We start from the raw sequence: 18,262 nt of genomic DNA on the forward strand, positions 1-18,262 counted from the left end.
AATATCCAGAACCCAAGGAGCATTGTTGGGAGAATTCCGAGAAGCATACATAGCCTTAGCTTCAAAATGGTTATGTGATTTTTAATGGCAAATATTTGCAGTATGGCCAAATTTTTGACATAACTGACATTGAATTGGCACTTTGTCATGCAACGAAGTGGAGGGACGCCATGGCTGGGAAAGGTTTCCATTGCTTTGAGTGTTCTGGGAATGCCATTGTTGTTGTCCAATAGGAGTAATTTGTGGACGCCATTGAGGCTAGCCAGACCAACGACGAGTTTGTCTGTTGCAAGTGTTATTATTATTGACTATTCGTTGTGCAACTTGAACAATCATGGGAGTTACTGGTTTCTTCTTTTCAGCTTGCTTGAGATAAAGTTCATGATCTGTGAGCTTGTGTGCCAATTCTTCATATGATATAGGCGAGTCCCTTGATTGAATAACAGTACTCAGTGCTTCATATTCGGGTCTGAGACCGCTCAATATTTTCACAACCAATTCTTCATTAGAAACGCGAGCACCGACAACAGCTAACTCATCAATGATTGTTCTTATTTCTCTGAGATAATCATTGACAGACTTTTGATCTCGCTGGACTTTGGCTAGTGCATCTCAAAGACTATAGATCCGGGTTTGAGATTTATTCACATATGTGGTATGCAGATAATCCCATGCTAAGTTTCAGCGGAGGCAACAGATGGTGCAATAGTGAAATCGACATATGCCATTAAGGCATTGCCGATGAGATTATCTTGTTGAAACCAAATTTTGAAATCTGGATTGACAACATCTTGAGTTCCTTGCTTAATGGTATGTGGAGGTGGTGTTATAGATCCATCGAGATAACCCATCAAGTCAAAGCCATTCATGACCTTTTGAATTTGAGCTTTCCATGTTGCGAAGTTTGCACCACCAACAAGTTTGATAGGAAGCTGTGCAGTTGGGTTGATGTTAATAATCTGTGTTTTGGATTCCATGTTGCGGCCTTCTGGATCATTGTTGTTTGGATTAGTGCCTGAAGCAAAGGAGTCACCCATTGATTTTCTGGTGATTTAGAGGGGAGGAAAAAAAAAGGGATACTTTGTGAATAAGATGGAGAAGATGATTTTGGAGTCTATACTCGTTTGAGTGTTTATTGCCCAGATACCATAGAAAAAAGCTTGTTGTGTATCGTTGATAATGTGCTCTTTAAATACAAGCTAGTGAATTGTGTGGGAAGGAATTCCACAATATCAGTAAAAATAAATAAATCGTATCAAAAACCAAAGCTGTAAGAATCAGAAATATACATTAATGAAATCAAAAATAAAAGATACTGTTCTATCCTAATTTAGCTCCATTACTAATCTTATAAGGAGGATAACCGAAGCTACTAGCACAAATTAAAATTTATTGATAATAATAATAAAAAATTACACTATATGGACATATATATAATTACTTAAATCGAATGGCATAGTGCTTAGCTCAAGTGAGAAGCCAATTTATATCTCTTCATCATTATGCCTAAGGAACAGTAACTTTAATACTATTGAATGTTACAATTCAGAAAACGCTTTATTCTTTGATAGGTTTGACAAGTTATGAATAGCGTGAAGAAAGTAAAATGCTACTCTCTCCTTCCCAAAAAACAATGACAGTATTTGGAGTAGGAGATTCTAATTAGTATGTAACTTTTTATGTAAACTGAAAATAATGCAAACCTACTGCTATAGGTTTAGGTATTGCAACCTATGTACTGGCTATACTAATCATATTTTACTTAGTTGAATGCATTTTGATTAATCTACTAGATATTTATTTCCCACCGACAAAGATATCAAGTAATTTTTTAACAAAGATTGGACGGATTAGGAATATTAATACATTATCGCTCTTTTCTTCTTCTTCTTCTTCTTTTTTATGTATGAGATGGAGCAGGAGCGGGAATAAGTACTCAAAACCATAGAGTCTATAAATTTATAATATTAGCAACATTAAGTTTTTCATTCTAAATTTTATGTACTGATAATGTAAGAAATATTTATATAATCAGCTCGCTTAAAAAATAATGATAAGAAATTTTTATTTAATTAACGTTTATTGGAGCCTGTAATAAATGGTAAGTAATTCATTATAATAACTTATTGTACTAATCGGTGTACAACTATTCATTAGAATAAGCTTTGTAACTTATTGCGCACGATTCAGATATCCAGTCGTATGCATTTGGCATTTTGGAAGTCAATTCAAATGAAATGCTGAATTCGGTTAGGCTGTTAGATTTTGGGATTTTTACATAGCCGTTCATATTCTTTGTTTATTTTTTCTAGCCATATGCATATATTATACATTGATTATATACAAAAATACATATATAATATATAAATTATACATATATTATACATTTATCGGCTATTTTTAGTTTAAATAGTTGACTGGGCGGCTATTTGAATTAATTCTTCTTAGATGATTTTCTAGCCCGCTAGGACTAGATAGCCCTAGCCCATTTTGACAATTCTAATTGGACCAAAAGTTTAAGAAACAAAAGCCCATTATCTTTTAAGGTTCATTGCGCAAAGATAACTTTTAGCCTACGACCAAAACTATTTATAATTTGTTTATTTTTTGTGTATAATATATAATATATATATATATATATAATTCTATAAAAAAAATATTTTTCGATTATTATTTTGAGAGCGATTATACAGTGTCATTTACCCTTCATTTGTTCTAGGCCAAGAGCCCATTTCATTCCAGGACCAGCTTCATTTTGGGCCAAAGCCCATTTGATAAGAAGGACTTCTATTATGGGCCTAAGCAATCTCTATATGTCAAAAACCCTCTTGTTTTTCATTTCTAGACAGCTCCTTTCAATCAAAGCTGATAAACATCTTCGATTTGATCCTTAAAAAATTTGCAGCTTCAAAGATGGAAAATGGCCAAGAAAATCATGAAAACATTCAAACTGAAGAAATCCCAGATGAATTTCAATGCTGTGTTTGCCTGTAAAACCCTCAAAAATTCATCTTTAATATATATACTTAATATTTTCTCGTTGCGATTATATCTTATATAGTCTTGTATATATAATTGATTTCTTTTCTCTTTTGATTTGTTTTTTTTTTTTATAGGGAACTTTTGTATAAACCAGTTGTGCTAGGTAAGTGTACAATGAATTATATATATCTTTGATTTAAATGGAGTTTCCATTTCCTGGATTTTATTTATTTTTATTTTTATTTTTTGGGTTGCAGGGTGTGGCCACATTGCTTGTTTCTGGTGTATATTTAAGTCCATGAATACTTTGATGGAGTCAAACTGTCCCATTTGTCGTCACCCTTATCATCATTTCCCTAGTGTGTGTAGATTGATGCACTTTTTGCTTGTAAAGTTGTACCCTTTAGACAGTGCAAGAAGGGAAAAACAAGTGGCAGGTTAGTGGTTCTTTGTTGAATTCTACTTTTGTATTAAACGGTTGACTGGTTTGCAGCTTGTGTAATGCATTTCGCGATGGATACTTAACCTGTTATGAGTTAATGTTCTTTGATTGTTTTTTACCTATCAAAATTAGCACATTTCCTGTTTTATGATTTTTTGGAAGTTTTGAGATTTACTTAGGGAGGAAGTTATTAGGGACATGGTGGGTGTGGCCTCGGTGTGGGACAAATTGCGGGAATCGAGGCTAAGATGGTTCAGACACGTGTAGAGGAGAGCCATAGATGCCTCGGTCAAGAGGTGTGAGAGGTTGACCTTGGCGGGTCTAAGGAAGAGTAGGGGTAGGCCAAAGAAGTATTGGGATGAGGTGGTTAGGCAGGATATGTCATTGTTCCAGCTTACCGAGAACATGACCCTCGACAGGGTAGGGTAGAGGTAGAGAATTAGGGTGGAAAGTTGACAGTAGTTGTTAGTCTCTTAGTCTTATCAGTAGTACTAATACTATTTTTGTATTTTTCTCATTCCTTGTTCTTTATATTACATGTTGTGCCATTTGTTCCTATTATATTGTGGTTGCTACTTGTTGTTACTTTATTTTCATTGTTCCTTGAGCCGATGGTTTATCGGAAACAATCTCTCTATCTCCACAAGGTGGGGGTAAGGTCTGCATTACACACTACCCTTCTCAGACCGCACATGTGCGATTGGATGTTTTGAGCTTTACTTACATGAGTAGTAGAGTAAGAAGTCCGGTGCATTCGATTTAATTGTTGCAACTGTATCCGGTAGGAAAACAACTTACATATATTTAGACAATAATATAAGAATGTTATTTGGCCCACCATCAAGTGGCAAAGGTTGAGGGGCTTGTGACTTAGGTCACGGTTCGAGCCCTGCGCTATGCGAACTAAGCCTGGTATTTAAGTGGAGAAGGGTAGAAGGTGGGCTCATTATCCCCCAGTTTTGAAGGCTGCAGTTGCCCTTGTGAATTGTGATTAGATATAATCCAAGTCACTAAGGTCCACAAAAGCAAGGAAAGGATGCCAATCAAATTGGGATTGAGAGTTTAGTTGATAACTATTTATTCCTTTTTCCTTTTTGCAACTGAAAGCTGCTCCTTCACTAGGTCATGTATAAAGGTGAGATCAGTAAAATATAACAATAGGAGAAAATTCATGAAGCTTCTTGCCGTAGAATAAAATATGGACAAGCAAGTTGGTGTGAATTCCCTTCCATCGCATTAACAAAGATGTTATCATTTTACGTCCTGTCTATTAAGATTTTCTTTTCTTTAAATTGTCTCATGATACCTACTTCTGCGACAGCACTGTTCTCCTTATGCTTTAACTTTCATTGCCTTCAGCACTTACTTCTGGGATGGCACTGTTCTTATGATTAAACCTCCTCTGCAGTTAGCACTACAAATTGGTACAATCAATTTAACTTGTTTCAATGAAAGGCTTTGGAGAAGGCGAAAGCAGTGTACTCTGCTAACAGTGTTCAGTTCCCATTTATCTATTGGATGAAAGTTGATCGTTAAGCTCTGGTAGTATAAAGCAGATGATACAAGTTTTAGGATCTCACAACATTGGATCTTATAAGGGAAACAAATTTCCGCTGCAGCATTAGTTAAGATCTACAAACTGATCAATGCATGCCGTGCTTAATACGATATCTCTTTTTGCATGAAACTAAATGAGTTCCTATGCTACAATACAATCTTTTTGCATCATCAAGTCCATAATTGTTGCATTTTTGGCAACTCCAAAGGATGAAAGTAATCCTATACGTATTTTTTGTTTTTTCTACCTTTGACAAGTTCTTCTCTCCCATTTTGTTTGTCACTGGTACTATTTGGATTTTGGAGGGTCAATTGTCTTCTAATATTGGCTATGGTTGTCTTCGAAAGTAACTTTTATGTAGTTTCTGTTCTATGATACAAGTCAATGAATAGATTTCCAATATAAACTTGAGAGTTTGCTGCTTGACTACCATACTGTAAATCGTGTTTTTATTTTGGAAGGAGGCAGTGTGATTATCTGGCGATTTTCTTATCTCCGGGAAGTGTTTAAGATGCTAAGGATAAAGTTTTCTGATGTTTTACCTTTTTACAGAGGAGGAGAAGGAAGTAGGATATTTTTCACCTCAGTTTGATGATTATTTATCAGAATCCTGTGGCAAGACCGATCTTGTTCTAGACACGGCTTCACTTCATTCCATCCCTTCACAGAAATGTGGATCAGCAGGGGAAGGAGAGCATTCCTCAGTAGTTTTTCCTGCAATATCATGTTCTGAAACCAAAGAGGATGCAAAGTCAAAGAATCTTAATTTTGCAGATGAGCATACAAGTGCAAGCAGTAAGCAAGTGCTTATCACAGATTTGCTTTGTGGGATCTGCAAACTGTTGTTGTACCGACCTGTAGTTCTTAACTGTGGCCATGGTCAGCTCAACTTCCTTCAACTTATGTTGATTGCTTTCTTCTTTTTTCTGATAAGGAATTATTATGTTGATTATGCCAATCGCCATTTCTTACTGTGTTGTTTTCCCTTCTGTAGTTTATTGTGAAAATTGTGTGATCAATCCTAGCGACAAGCTATGTAGATGTCCAGGTTGCCAACTGGAGCATCCAAATGGATACCCCAACGTTTGCTTGGTTCTTGAGCACTTCTTAGAAGAGCAATTTCCCAAGCTGTATGCAGAAAGGAAAAGCGCATCAGTGGATAGATCTAATCGTCAGATTCCAGCAACACGTATGTTAATAGTTCTTTAGTCAGATGTCAACTATACAAATAGAATGACTACACCACTCTTTATCTTAAAATTTGTAGTATGACATAGATTCGTCACATGCACATTATGCTCGTCATTATGTGAATACATAATCCATATAGAAACTGTCTCAAGTTTAACTGATTATTCAAAATTAAAGGGCGGCAATCTCTTTCCGTTTTTGGTGGAGGGGGGTTGGTACCTTGGTGGTGGGGGGGGTGGCCAGTGACGGCAGAGATATTGGTCAAATTAGAACGTTTTACCATATTGTTTTGGTTCAGCTGTCATTGACCTTCTATCACAAGTTGCTCTCTGTATGACAGGAGATCAGGACGAAGCTGCTAGTTGCAAATCACTACCTAAATTTGATCTTTCAACATGGTTAACGGGTGGAGGACCGCAGGTTCATTTTGGAGTCGGTTGTGATTATTGTGGGGTAAGATTGGCTTCTCTTTCATTCTTGTCCAATTTCCCTGCTTGTACATGCTTCCAGTTTTTTTACAGGAACAAGTCTAGAGAGTCTATGAGAGGCTCCTGGATTGTTTTCAGATTGAGAATGTTTAAGTGATTGTTTTCAGCGTTCAAACTGCATTATAAGATTGTCATTCAATCTTAACAAGAGAAAGTATTTACCTAAAAGTGCATGACTTGGTTATTAACTTATTATGATGTAAAATTGACAGAATCTGAAAGATGGGGAAAAAAAGATGGGAATATAAAGTCTCTTTCTTTACATATCTCCCTATTTTATGAAGATGATTTCTCAGAATGTAGGTACCAGGATATCAATTCTTCTTAGATTGAAGTTTGAGCTTGTGTGAAATTAATAATAAATTACTAAAAACCCAAAAAGGTGCTCAAATACAGTCAGACCTCTTTATAATAGCATCCCTATATAACATCCATTCAATATAAAAGCCAAGTTTTCGGAACCAATTTTTATATTATGTTATAATATTACAGCACTTCACTATAGCAGACAAAAAATATCGGAACAAATGAGGTTATTATAGAGAGGTTTGACTTACCTATTCTTCTGGAAGAAACAATATTTTAGCAGACAACTAAGGTTGGACCCAAGAGACGAGTAGAATTACAAAGGATAGTTTCCATTTGAAAACTACATACAGTTCGGAATTAAAAAGGGTAGTTCCCTGCTATGTTGAATTTTCTTTTGAGAAATTGTCTTTAGGAGCCTGAAGTCTATCGGAAACAGCCTCTCTACCTCTCCGGGTAGGGTACACACTACCTTCCCCAGACCCCACTTGTGGGATTATACTGGGTATGTTGTTGTTTTGTTGTCTTTAGAAGCCTGAAAGTTACAGTAATTCTATGTAAGTTACTTTTGCAAACTCTATATACCTGACTTTGAAATCTATAACATATATACACTTCTGTTAAAGAGAGATCATTAACAATGAGCTCTATGCAGATGTATCCTATTGTTGGGGAACGATACAAATGCAAAGACTGTAAGGAGAAAATAGGGTTCGACCTTTGTGAGGGGTGCTATAAAAGCTCCTCGAAGCTCCCTGGCAGGTTTAATCAGCAACACACACCAGAACACCAATTTGATCTAATACAGCCACTTCAAGTGAGAAATGTGGTACTGAGGCTTCAACCTGAACGACTTGAAGAGGACGGCTCCATTGGCCTGCTTGAATATATCGAGGAGGACAGTTCTGTTGAGGTTGAGCCACAGCACGCGGAAGAAGATTCCTCAGAGACCAACTCTCCGCGAGATGACTTAAGAGATGGTCAAGCAGGGAACATATCCTCAAATGACACTAGAGAAGATCAAGGATCTGCAAACAGAAACTAGATGTTACTTTATGAATTGTGATTACTCTCGTGGTCATTATCTCAATAATACTTGGTGAATTAGGAATTCAGGCTCGAACAAGACATGGTAATCACTTTCCGGTTCTACTTCTTTTGCCACCCCAGATATGGCTCTTCTCGTATCATACTGTACAGCTTTTTATTATTAAAGTTACTGTTTGGCTGAACCTTTGTACATAGATTAGAGTCATGTTTCATACTGCCTCTATTGAAAGAGAAGATAATATGTTATAGACATGGGATTTTAGTGCATTCTTGGTTGCTCACTAAAAATTCTCTAAATTTGCAGACATTGAATTGTTCCTTTGTGAATTCTTTATGTCCTCTCTCTTTTTTCTTCCTTTTCTTTCTTGAGCCAAACTACATCTAGAGCCAATCGAGTCGATCAGAATGTTCTTATTTCATATTCTGAAGTTGAAGTATGTGACTATCTGTCTTCTAAATAGCACCCCGGAAAAGCACGTAATAAGTAGATCTTTACCAGAAGGATATCTTCATAAGCGTCCAAAGCTGCCTTCTCATTGGCTGTGAAAAATCAAGAATATAACATATAAAAAGATGTTTGGTAAAATTCAAGAATCTTCCTCTTTGTTAATCTTTCTATACTCTTTTTTCATCTGCCAAAAATGAAGCAGAGGCAGTGGTAGTCATGTTGTGTATTTCAAGAATGGTAGAATGAAAGACCAATTTGTGTTATGGTCATTTCATAGTAAGGTCGAAGACTTCAATTTAGTCTTCTTTAGGGAGAAAAAAAGGCTTAGCGTTAAGACAATAAACAGAACAAAAAGATGTCTATCCTTGTTAAAATTATCTTTTTGTTGGGAAAGTACTTATAGAGATTCTTGAGCTTTAAGTATTCATTATAAGAAAATTATTCAAACCGATAGCGGTCTCTTTCTTTGGATTGCCGTAGTGGCAATTTTTAGTTGTAATTTAGTTTATCTTAAAATGAGCCTTTTATTTTCGAACAAATAGAAAGGTATGTGTATGTATGTCCTACGCTTTTGGACAATTACTAGTCTTTTCTATTATTTAACTCTACTTTATAACCATCGATAGGTACGGTGAGATTGTTGGGATTCCTCCCCTTAATCGTGCATGTGTGTATGTATATAATGTCTTAATTTTTTCTACCAACATAATTCATTAAATTTGATATGACCAACGAAACTACGAAAGTACGGTGAAATGGACGAGATTACTCCGTCCTTAATCGTGTGTGTATAATAAACTTATTTACCAAAATACTTCATTAACTCTACTTGGTATTGTCTCACACAACCTATCATCAGTGACGGAGTCAGAATTTTTATCAAGTGGAGTCAAAATATAAAGAAACAAACTCATCAAAAAGTCAAGGGGTGTCATTATATAGTATATACATATTTTTTTTAAAATCACCGAGCTAAACAGTATAATTTTTCGACGAATGGGTGTTGACACCCCTTGGGTGCATGTGGCGCCACTGCCTACCACACTATATAATGTCATCAAAGATGCAATTTTTCACACAAATCTTACTTTTTTCAAGATTTTTTTATCTTCTTCTGCAAACAAACCTGGCTTGAGGGGTTGGGACTGAGTCGTAGTTGTTGTTATATAATGCAAAATTAACAAACATTTTCAGTTATCGCCATTTTTGAATACAAATTAAACTTAAAGATCCTTGTAATCATATGATACTGCCCAGCGACTTAAGGACTATTAATTATAATAATAAAATGGCCAAAATGAATAAAAGTCCATACCGAATATTGCTTCTTAATCAACAAGAACGATACGGTAACAACCAAATAAAGTAGTACCTAATATTTATACCTAACAGCTAATAATCACCTAAATTATGTAAGCATGCACTTTTTATTATCTTAAACGATAGATTTATTTATGCTTTTTCTCTTTTTTAATTGCCAAATTTGTGGCTATTTTTGTTTTATTAAAAGCTGATAGGACACCTACACAAGCATGCAGCATATATGCATGTATCCTAACTGGATTTTACCTAACCTTATTTTATTAAAGCGTATGTGTCACCTACATAAGCATGCTTTCAATCTTAAATCTTAATATCGCGAAAAAAATATATTTTTATTTATTGACAATTCAAAACAATGTATTTTTCAAAAATTTGTTCAAAAAGCCTTTGCACATACAAAGATAACGATATATTGCCAAAGTTTGTGATAGTTCTCTAGTTTAAGACTAATGTTATCAAAAATCATTCTAAGCACATACTTTCCGAGCTAGACGTGAAAGGTTGTTACACATCAATATGATAATCTTTTAACCTTCTTTTCTTTGCTCGCATAATTTAAGTAAATATACTTTTTATGTCATGCCGGCATTCCGGTGGGGTGTCACTCGCAAAATTTAAGAGTTCATTAATTGAAAATTAGAGATAAATTTGGAGAAATTTTTTATATTATCTCTAAATTATACAAGAAAGGTATACCAACATACAAATTGTGTAACAACTATCCTTTGAGATATATCATGCATCTATACACATACACAAAAGAAAAAGAAAAGAAAAAAGAGAGAGAGAAAAAACCATCTAAAAAACAGATGAATGACGTTACAGTTTCTTCTTCTCAGTTTTCTACTGTCTTTTTGTCTCTCCATCCCCTCCCCCAATAAAAAGAGTACATTGATAATAATCAAACAGGAATAAAGCGAAGGGTGTGCCTGTACTCTTCTTTATTTTTTTTTTATTTTTTTTTTGTGTGTGTTTTCTTGAGTTAAGAGTCTGTAGAAAAATAATTTCTCTGTCAGAAATAAGGTATGGGTACACATTATCCTCCACAAACTCTATTTGTGGGAACTCTCACCAAGTTTATTATTGTTATTGAAAAAAGTGAAGGGCGTGGGGAGCAAAGGCGAAGCCAAGAATTTTTGCAAACGATATTCAAGATCTAATACACATTTATAAAAAAATAATTTTTAACTTATACTTCCTCTATTTCAATTTATGTGAACTTATTTCCTTTTCGCTCCGTGCCAAAAAGAATGACCAATTTCCTTATATGGAAATAATTTTCCTTTATTCAATGATTTATAGTCACACAAAATATATGTGCCTCATTTTACGCCACAAATTCAAAAGTCTCCTCTCTTTTCTTAAACTCCGTGCCGAGTCAAATAGGTTCACATAAATTGAAACGGAAAGAATATATATTATAATTTTTTATTTACTTAGTACAATTTTTCAACGAATGAGGTTCAATTGAACCCCTCACTCTATGTGAATACGGTATCGGGGAGGGGGAGGGGGGAGGGAGTGATGCTTACACACTTGCTTAAGCGTTTAGCCTAATGGTGTCACATTTAACCATTGAAATTAAAGGGGGTGGCCTAATCATTAGGATTAAGGTTATTACTAAAAGAAAAAGTAAAGAACAAAAGCTAATCCTTGAAATTAGTTAAAGGGCTTAATTACATGAATATAAACAAACAAGGCAGCAAGTGCGTGGGGCTTCGATAATCGTGTGATTGTCCTAATACCTAAATATTTACCCAATCCAATAAAGACTTAAACATAAGACTAAAGACTCTACTACTACTTGCTTTTATCACACGAGTGGTGTCACCTTTTAGTACGACGGCTTATGATTCCTAAGGCATCATAATTAATCTAGTATCAATTACTCTTGCTTTGTGTTTTCTTTGTGTTAAGTGCCACCAACTTATTATATTGTAGAAGTAGGGCCAATAAGGCTTTTAGACATTTGATTTATTATCAACAATTATGTGTATTTGGTTTAGTACCCACTCTAATATTTACTTCCATGTGTTCATAATAATTGGCCATTTTATCTTTTTATTGAATGTTCATTTACATAATTAAAAAGGAATTGATTTTATTTTTTCAAAATTTGCCCTTATTTACATATTTCAATGTGTCAAGTAATAATTAATTAAAATTAATTTAGTGAATACATTTTTTTTTCTCTAGGAGCTCATATTTCCTTAATGAGTGTGCCAAAGGTAAAATGATCATTTATTGTTGACCTGAGAAAGTACAAGAGATGGAGGAGAGGGGCTTTAATTAGCATTCCAATACCATAGCAAATCCTCTCCATTTTTATGAAATTTAGGTCGTAAGTTCCATTGGAACGTACTCCCTCTGTCTTAAATTATTTGTCGTGTTTATATTAATTTTACCATAAAAGTTTATATATAGTCTAGTTGTACTGATACAAGTTTCATAAAATAGGCGTAAGTTCGATTTTCACTTCACTTTCCCTTTCCCAATGCTCCCTATGTAATTAAAATGTATGTATGGGAAAAGGTCTAAAATTACTCATCCGCTATACAAAAAATTGTAATTTTACTGTTTGTTATGTTAGGATTAATCGTTAACCATTATGTCAAAAGTTATAGTCTCAAAAGTATAACTTTTAGTTTTTAACCAAGCTCATCAAGCATTATTACTTCTATATTTAGGATAATGATGTCATATTTAGAAACTTCTTAAATTATAAATGAATCGGTCTAAGCATCATGTTCGATCATATGACTAGACCTATCACCTGGGCCTTGCCATAAGCAAAATGTTACATTACGCAATATGTTATATTTTATGGTTATTGATATCATTGTAGTTAGTAAATAATCTCGTGTTTACACCCTACCGGAGCACCAGTGTGGATTGCGAGCTTTTAACCCGATCAATATCTCATGTGTCCAAATATTTTAGGAAAAGGTTCAAAATCTTGAACCTTTTATCAAAGTATTTTGACACGTGAGATATATCGTGTTAAGATTTGGAATGATAAAATCTCTTCGGTCCATGTTGAAGCTCGGACAATCTTTATAATAAATAGAAGACGATGTGCTAACGACGAGAATATCAATGGCTCCAAATATAAGTTCATATAGTCATAGTGTAATTTTGAACATTTTCCCAGAAAGAAAAAATGGGTAAAAAGTTAGTAGTTTCAAAATGGTAGGGTATGTAATTGATTAGTGCAAAATGTATGGGGATCGCAAAAGAACTTCACAAAATATTTGGGAAATGTCTAAATTTTAAAGGCAAGTTTCTCCACTATTGGAGCGTTTTCACAAATCACAATACGAGCTGACACCTGTAGCGCGTTTAACGAACGCGATTAAGACCGCCGGCGCGTGGAGACGAAAAAGCTCTTGTCTGATGTTGATAGTAATTTGGCGGGAATACTTTGAAATGCGGGGAATATCCTTCAAGTTATTCTCAGGCAATTTTGGAGTTCCAATTTATCATTTATAAGGCTTTGAAATCCGTAGATTCTAATTAGATTGCATATAATCTCGTTCTAAGATTTTGGATTAATATTTGGAATTTATTCATTGTGATTAGATTTCATCTAATCTTGACTAATAAATAATTTACTGTTACTAGTTTTATTTTATTTACATTTAAGATTTAAGAATTTTTTTAGGAGTAGTTGATTTAAACAGAAAGAAAAAAAGTATTGTAGAGAATTTGAATTTTTATCTAATTTAATCTTTGTTAAAAGTAATTGGACTAATCTTTTTTCAAATAATTTTAATCTACTAAACTAACGAATACATGAATTTAAAGAGCGATCGCAAAAAAGGTGTTTTTTGTGTGAATGCCCCATCAAACACAATATTTTCTTTAGAAGGATAATATTATTAATATTAGACTTCAAACTCAATAACTATACGTACTGTTTATAGGCTAATATAATATTCACGACATCGATAATTATTAAAAGCAACATTATTATGTCATGAACATATTAATATATTGGGTTCGAACAAATTATTATTAGAGTTGTATATCGTACTGCTGTTTGATTTCATAATATAAGTATCTCTTAAAATTTAGGGTTAAAGAAGTTGACAACCAAACTATATTATCAGTCAAACTATATTATCTGCCTGTTAAGTTCTCTCGAAATAGATATAAATTGGAATCATTAGACAAATCTTGGTTGTTTCACAAATTTTCAACAAAATTAACTATTTAATGTATATTTCTTATGGAAGATGAAGAATATTTTATTCAATTCTTTTAGTTCCAACAATCCGAACAAATTGTACTTGTATCCTTTTGCTCTTTCTATATTACTAGTTTTTATGTACGTATTTTGCATGTAAATTTTTAGTCAATTACTTAAATAAAAGTATAACATATTAAATTGTTAAAAAGCTATATAAAAGAAAAAAGACTCCTTTGTAAAGCAATTGCTATAAAAAAAATTGCAATAATCATTTAAATATTGTAATCAATATTATTAAATTAACATAATACTGAAGACAAAATGATTGAATATAATTTGAACCTAAAAAAATGATCATTTGGTTAAGTTAGGTAGTACTTGTATGTATTATGCAAAATATGCAATGTGAACAATCATGTTTTACCAAATATTTTTAATGAGGATGACGTTTTTGGTGTTTGTTTTTGTCACTTTGGCTATACTTTTTGACCAAATATTTTGTTGTCGATTTTGATATTCGTTTTGAAAGTGTAACATAAAATTATCTGTGTGAAACAAATATAGTCTTAAAGCTCCAAAAATTATTTTGATTGTCTGACGCTTGGGCATAAGAGTTTCGTCACAGAATATTAATTTTTTTTCTTGTTTATTTAGTATCATCACTCTGGTTTGACATATATGTGCTGATTGTCTTATGTCACGCCTCAAAACTAAAGGAGCAAAATACGGTACTCAGTGCCTTAAAACTTGTGGCCAAATAAACCAACATCAATTTCATTCTTAAATGATATGACACAACTCATTGATTATTTATAATCATGCTACAAATATTTGCACTTTTTTCACCATTGATTCTCGTATAAATAGAGTATTTATCATTTCCTTATATTGATGTATTACTATATAGTCGAAGTTAGTAGTTACTACATCAAGTCATCAACCATCCTTCATACGTGAATCTTTTTCACAAAATATCTTATTTTATTTTTGGGGCTACATAGCATGCTACAAATAACCTCATAAAGCTGAATTCACCAGTATATTAATATTGAGATTAGTTGTGAAAAATCGATGACTTGTCACTTTTTTTTAATTTACACATTTAATCAAGCATAACTTTGTGTCTAATGAAGTAGAAAACAAACTCTGGGATATATTAATCCGTATCAATACCCCTTTCCTTGTGAATATTTTTTTAGAATAAATGATTATATATATACATATAAAATAAATAAGAAAACAAATAAAAGTGTGTTAATATCTATGATTTTGGAAGTTCAATTCCCTCCATTATAACGTCATTTTTAATTTTAAATATTATTCAGTACATAAAATACGTAGTGATTTCATTTTTATCATTAACTGGCCATTTTATTAAAATCGGGATTTAGTTAAACCATTTGGTATTAATGTCTTTTTTATATTAGTTAAACAATATCTAATGTATAAAATAATTAAGAATTTCACTAAAATTTTGACTAATATGAATTTGTATGGACTTCTAAAAATAATCAAATGCCAAATTTAATTTTCAACAATTTGAGATATTTATGTCCATGTTGGTAATTAGTGGGATGAAGATTCTACTATAACGACCGACTTGTCGTTTTAAAATTTTACGCCCCGTTCAGCGACTTAAGGTCTCGAGCAACTTCGTAATATATATTATGACTTACGTGTACGGTCGAGTTTGATTTTTGGAAGATTCAGAATTTAATTGAAAGAACAACTCTCGTTTTTTAAGCTTAAATGAAAAGAGTTGACCGGAATTTGACTTTTGAGCAAAGGACTCCGGAATAGAATTTTGATGATTCAAATAGTTTTGTATGGTGATTTCGGACTTGGGCATATGCTCATATTTGGATTTGGAAGTCCGTAGGACAATTCGACGGATTTTGGCGAAAGTTGAAAAATAGAAGATTTTTGGAAAGTTTGACCGGGAGTTGACTTTATTGATATCGGGGTAAAAATTCGATTCTAAATATTGAAACAGCTCCATTATGTTATTTAAGACTCGCGTGCAAAATTTGAAGTCATTCCGGATTGATTTGATATGTTTCGGTGCAAATTATAAAATTTGGAAAATTCATAAACTCATAATTCGATTCGAGGTGCGATTCGTAGTTTTGATGTTGTTTGATGTGATTTGAGGCCTCGGACAGGTGCGTGTTATGTTACGGAACTTATTGGTATATTTGGACAAGGTCCCGAGTGGTTCAGATGAGTTTCGGATGGGGTTCGAATCGTTTGGCGCCTTGTTGAAGCTGCTGGAATTTCTGTTGGCAGAAGTTATTTATGGCAGCAACTGGTGCAATCGCATTGGAACTTTGGAGGCTAATAATTCGAAATCTATAAGGAATCTGAAAATTTTCAAAACATAAAAATTGTAGCCATTTGAGTCTAGTTTCCAGAAATATAAACCATTCATTATTTGGACATTTGTACAGAAAGTTATAATTGATTAACTGAAGCCTAGTACTGTAGTTGTTTTGCCTTACACTGTGCATTGAAGAAATTTCTGCTGCACGTGGCTGACTTTGGAAGCTTATATCTCGTAATCTATAAGGAATTTGGCAATGATACAAAATAAAAATTGTAGCCCTTTGTATTTAGTTTTCATAAATTTAAACCATTTGGCAGTTGGAGGTGGGTACAAAAAGTTATGGTTGATACACTACAGGATGTCTGGGAAGAGGTTTTGGAAGAGTTTGGTGTTTTGAGCATAAGCATGTAATGATCCAAAGGTCCATTTTTAGTTCTAGAGATCGAAAATCGATTTTGAGACTTTCTAGAGTTTGCTAATGAATTATAAGAATGATCTGAAATGTTTGGTCTAATTTCATCAAGTCGCTATTGGGTTTTTAGCATGAAACATGAGTTAATTATTTAACGAGCGAAATTGGTATCGCATTAAGCAAATAAGCTACGAATTGAGTTTCGATTGAACGAGTAGGTTCGTATTATTATTTGTGACTCATAGGAACAATAATCATCGAATTCCGAGTTCGTATGAAAGAGTTAGAGCCTTTTTAGTGAAACATAAACTGCTGGTATAAACAGTTATGGTGCGCAACTTTAGCGACTAGATTTGGCACTTTTAGCGACGGAAATTGGACTTTTGGAGCACGGTTCTTGGGCGATTTTGAGGATTTCTTCAAGACTTTAAATTGGGTAAGTGTCCTATATCCAAAAGTGATTATATTTCATAAATCCATGATTATATTCATCATTTAATTCGGATTTAAATGGAAGAAATTGAAATTTTTGCAAAATCTTTTAAAAACAAAAAATTTAGATTTGGAGGCCGAATTGTTATCGGAATTTGATAAATTGGTATGGTTGAACTCGTATCGGAATGAGTGTTCGGATTTCGTAATAATTCTGTCGGGTTCCGAGATGCGGGCCCCGCCCCGTGTTGACTTTGGTTGATTTTAAATGTGAAATTCTAAGTCGACATTTTAGTATCCGAAATTATTTTTGATGAATTTTAATGAAGTTATACAATTAATTTTGATAGATTTGAGTTGTCCGGAGGTCAATTCAAGCAAGAAGGCGGTTTTGGAATATCGGCCTAACTTAAAAAAGGTAAGTATCTTGCCTAACCTTGAGTGGGGGAATTACCCCTTAGGCATTGAGTCTTATGTGTATATTGTGTGATTGGAAGCCGTGTACATGAGGTGGCGAGTACGTACTTGGTTTATATGTGCAAATTATATCGGTTGAAATTCGTAAATGCCCTTATGTATTAAATTGAAAAATTATTGGAACTTAGTAAGTCCTTGAATTGTCATGCCCCATTCCTTGTTTGTCGGATTTGTATTTTTTATGATAATTTGGTGTTATTGTCACTTGGATTTTTATGTGAATTACGTGTGTTGTTGATTTGATTTTTCTTGGAATTAAATTCAGTATGGAATCCTTATCTGCAAATAAGTATTAAATAAGTTTAAAATGAGGCATTAATTTATATTTATTAAAATTTGGATTAGTAAAGGCGTTGTCCTATGCTGAGTTACTTTTTTATATTTGTTGTTGTTTTGAGGTTTTATATACGTTATGTGGAACCTTGGGCTATTTGTTGATAAATGTATTGATTTGCTATATCTTTGGAATTGGTTGTGGTCATTGGGCAAATTGTGATATGAATTGATTGTGTTGTGTTGTGTCACGACCCAAAATTCAACTAGTCGTGATGGCACCTAACCCAACCCGCTAGGTAAACCAATTAACAACTATCCAATCCCAATGAGATTTAATAAGACAATTAAGTAAAAGAAAATATCTA

At 33.5% G+C, this 18,262-nt stretch overlaps 1 protein-coding gene across 1 annotated transcript; it reads left to right on the forward strand.

Annotated features, from left to right (window-relative positions):
• The first annotated feature begins 2,834 nt into the window (after positions 1–2,834).
• On the forward strand, positions 2,835–8,305 carry LOC107765323 (E3 ubiquitin-protein ligase PRT1). The gene is made up of 7 exons (XM_075229306.1): positions 2,835–2,990; positions 3,117–3,145; positions 3,240–3,419; positions 5,535–5,861; positions 5,977–6,171; positions 6,514–6,626; positions 7,623–8,305. The coding sequence occupies exons 1-7, from the start codon at positions 2,914–2,916 to the stop codon at positions 8,010–8,012; spliced, it is 1,311 nt and encodes a 436-aa protein (XP_075085407.1). The 5' UTR covers positions 2,835–2,913; the 3' UTR covers positions 8,013–8,305.
• The last annotated feature ends 9,957 nt before the right edge of the window (positions 8,306–18,262 follow it).

Source organism: Nicotiana tabacum, chromosome 14 (assembly GCF_000715075.1).
Source record: "Nicotiana tabacum cultivar K326 chromosome 14, ASM71507v2, whole genome shotgun sequence".
In the NCBI taxonomy this organism is placed as follows: Eukaryota; Viridiplantae; Streptophyta; class Magnoliopsida; order Solanales; family Solanaceae; genus Nicotiana; species Nicotiana tabacum.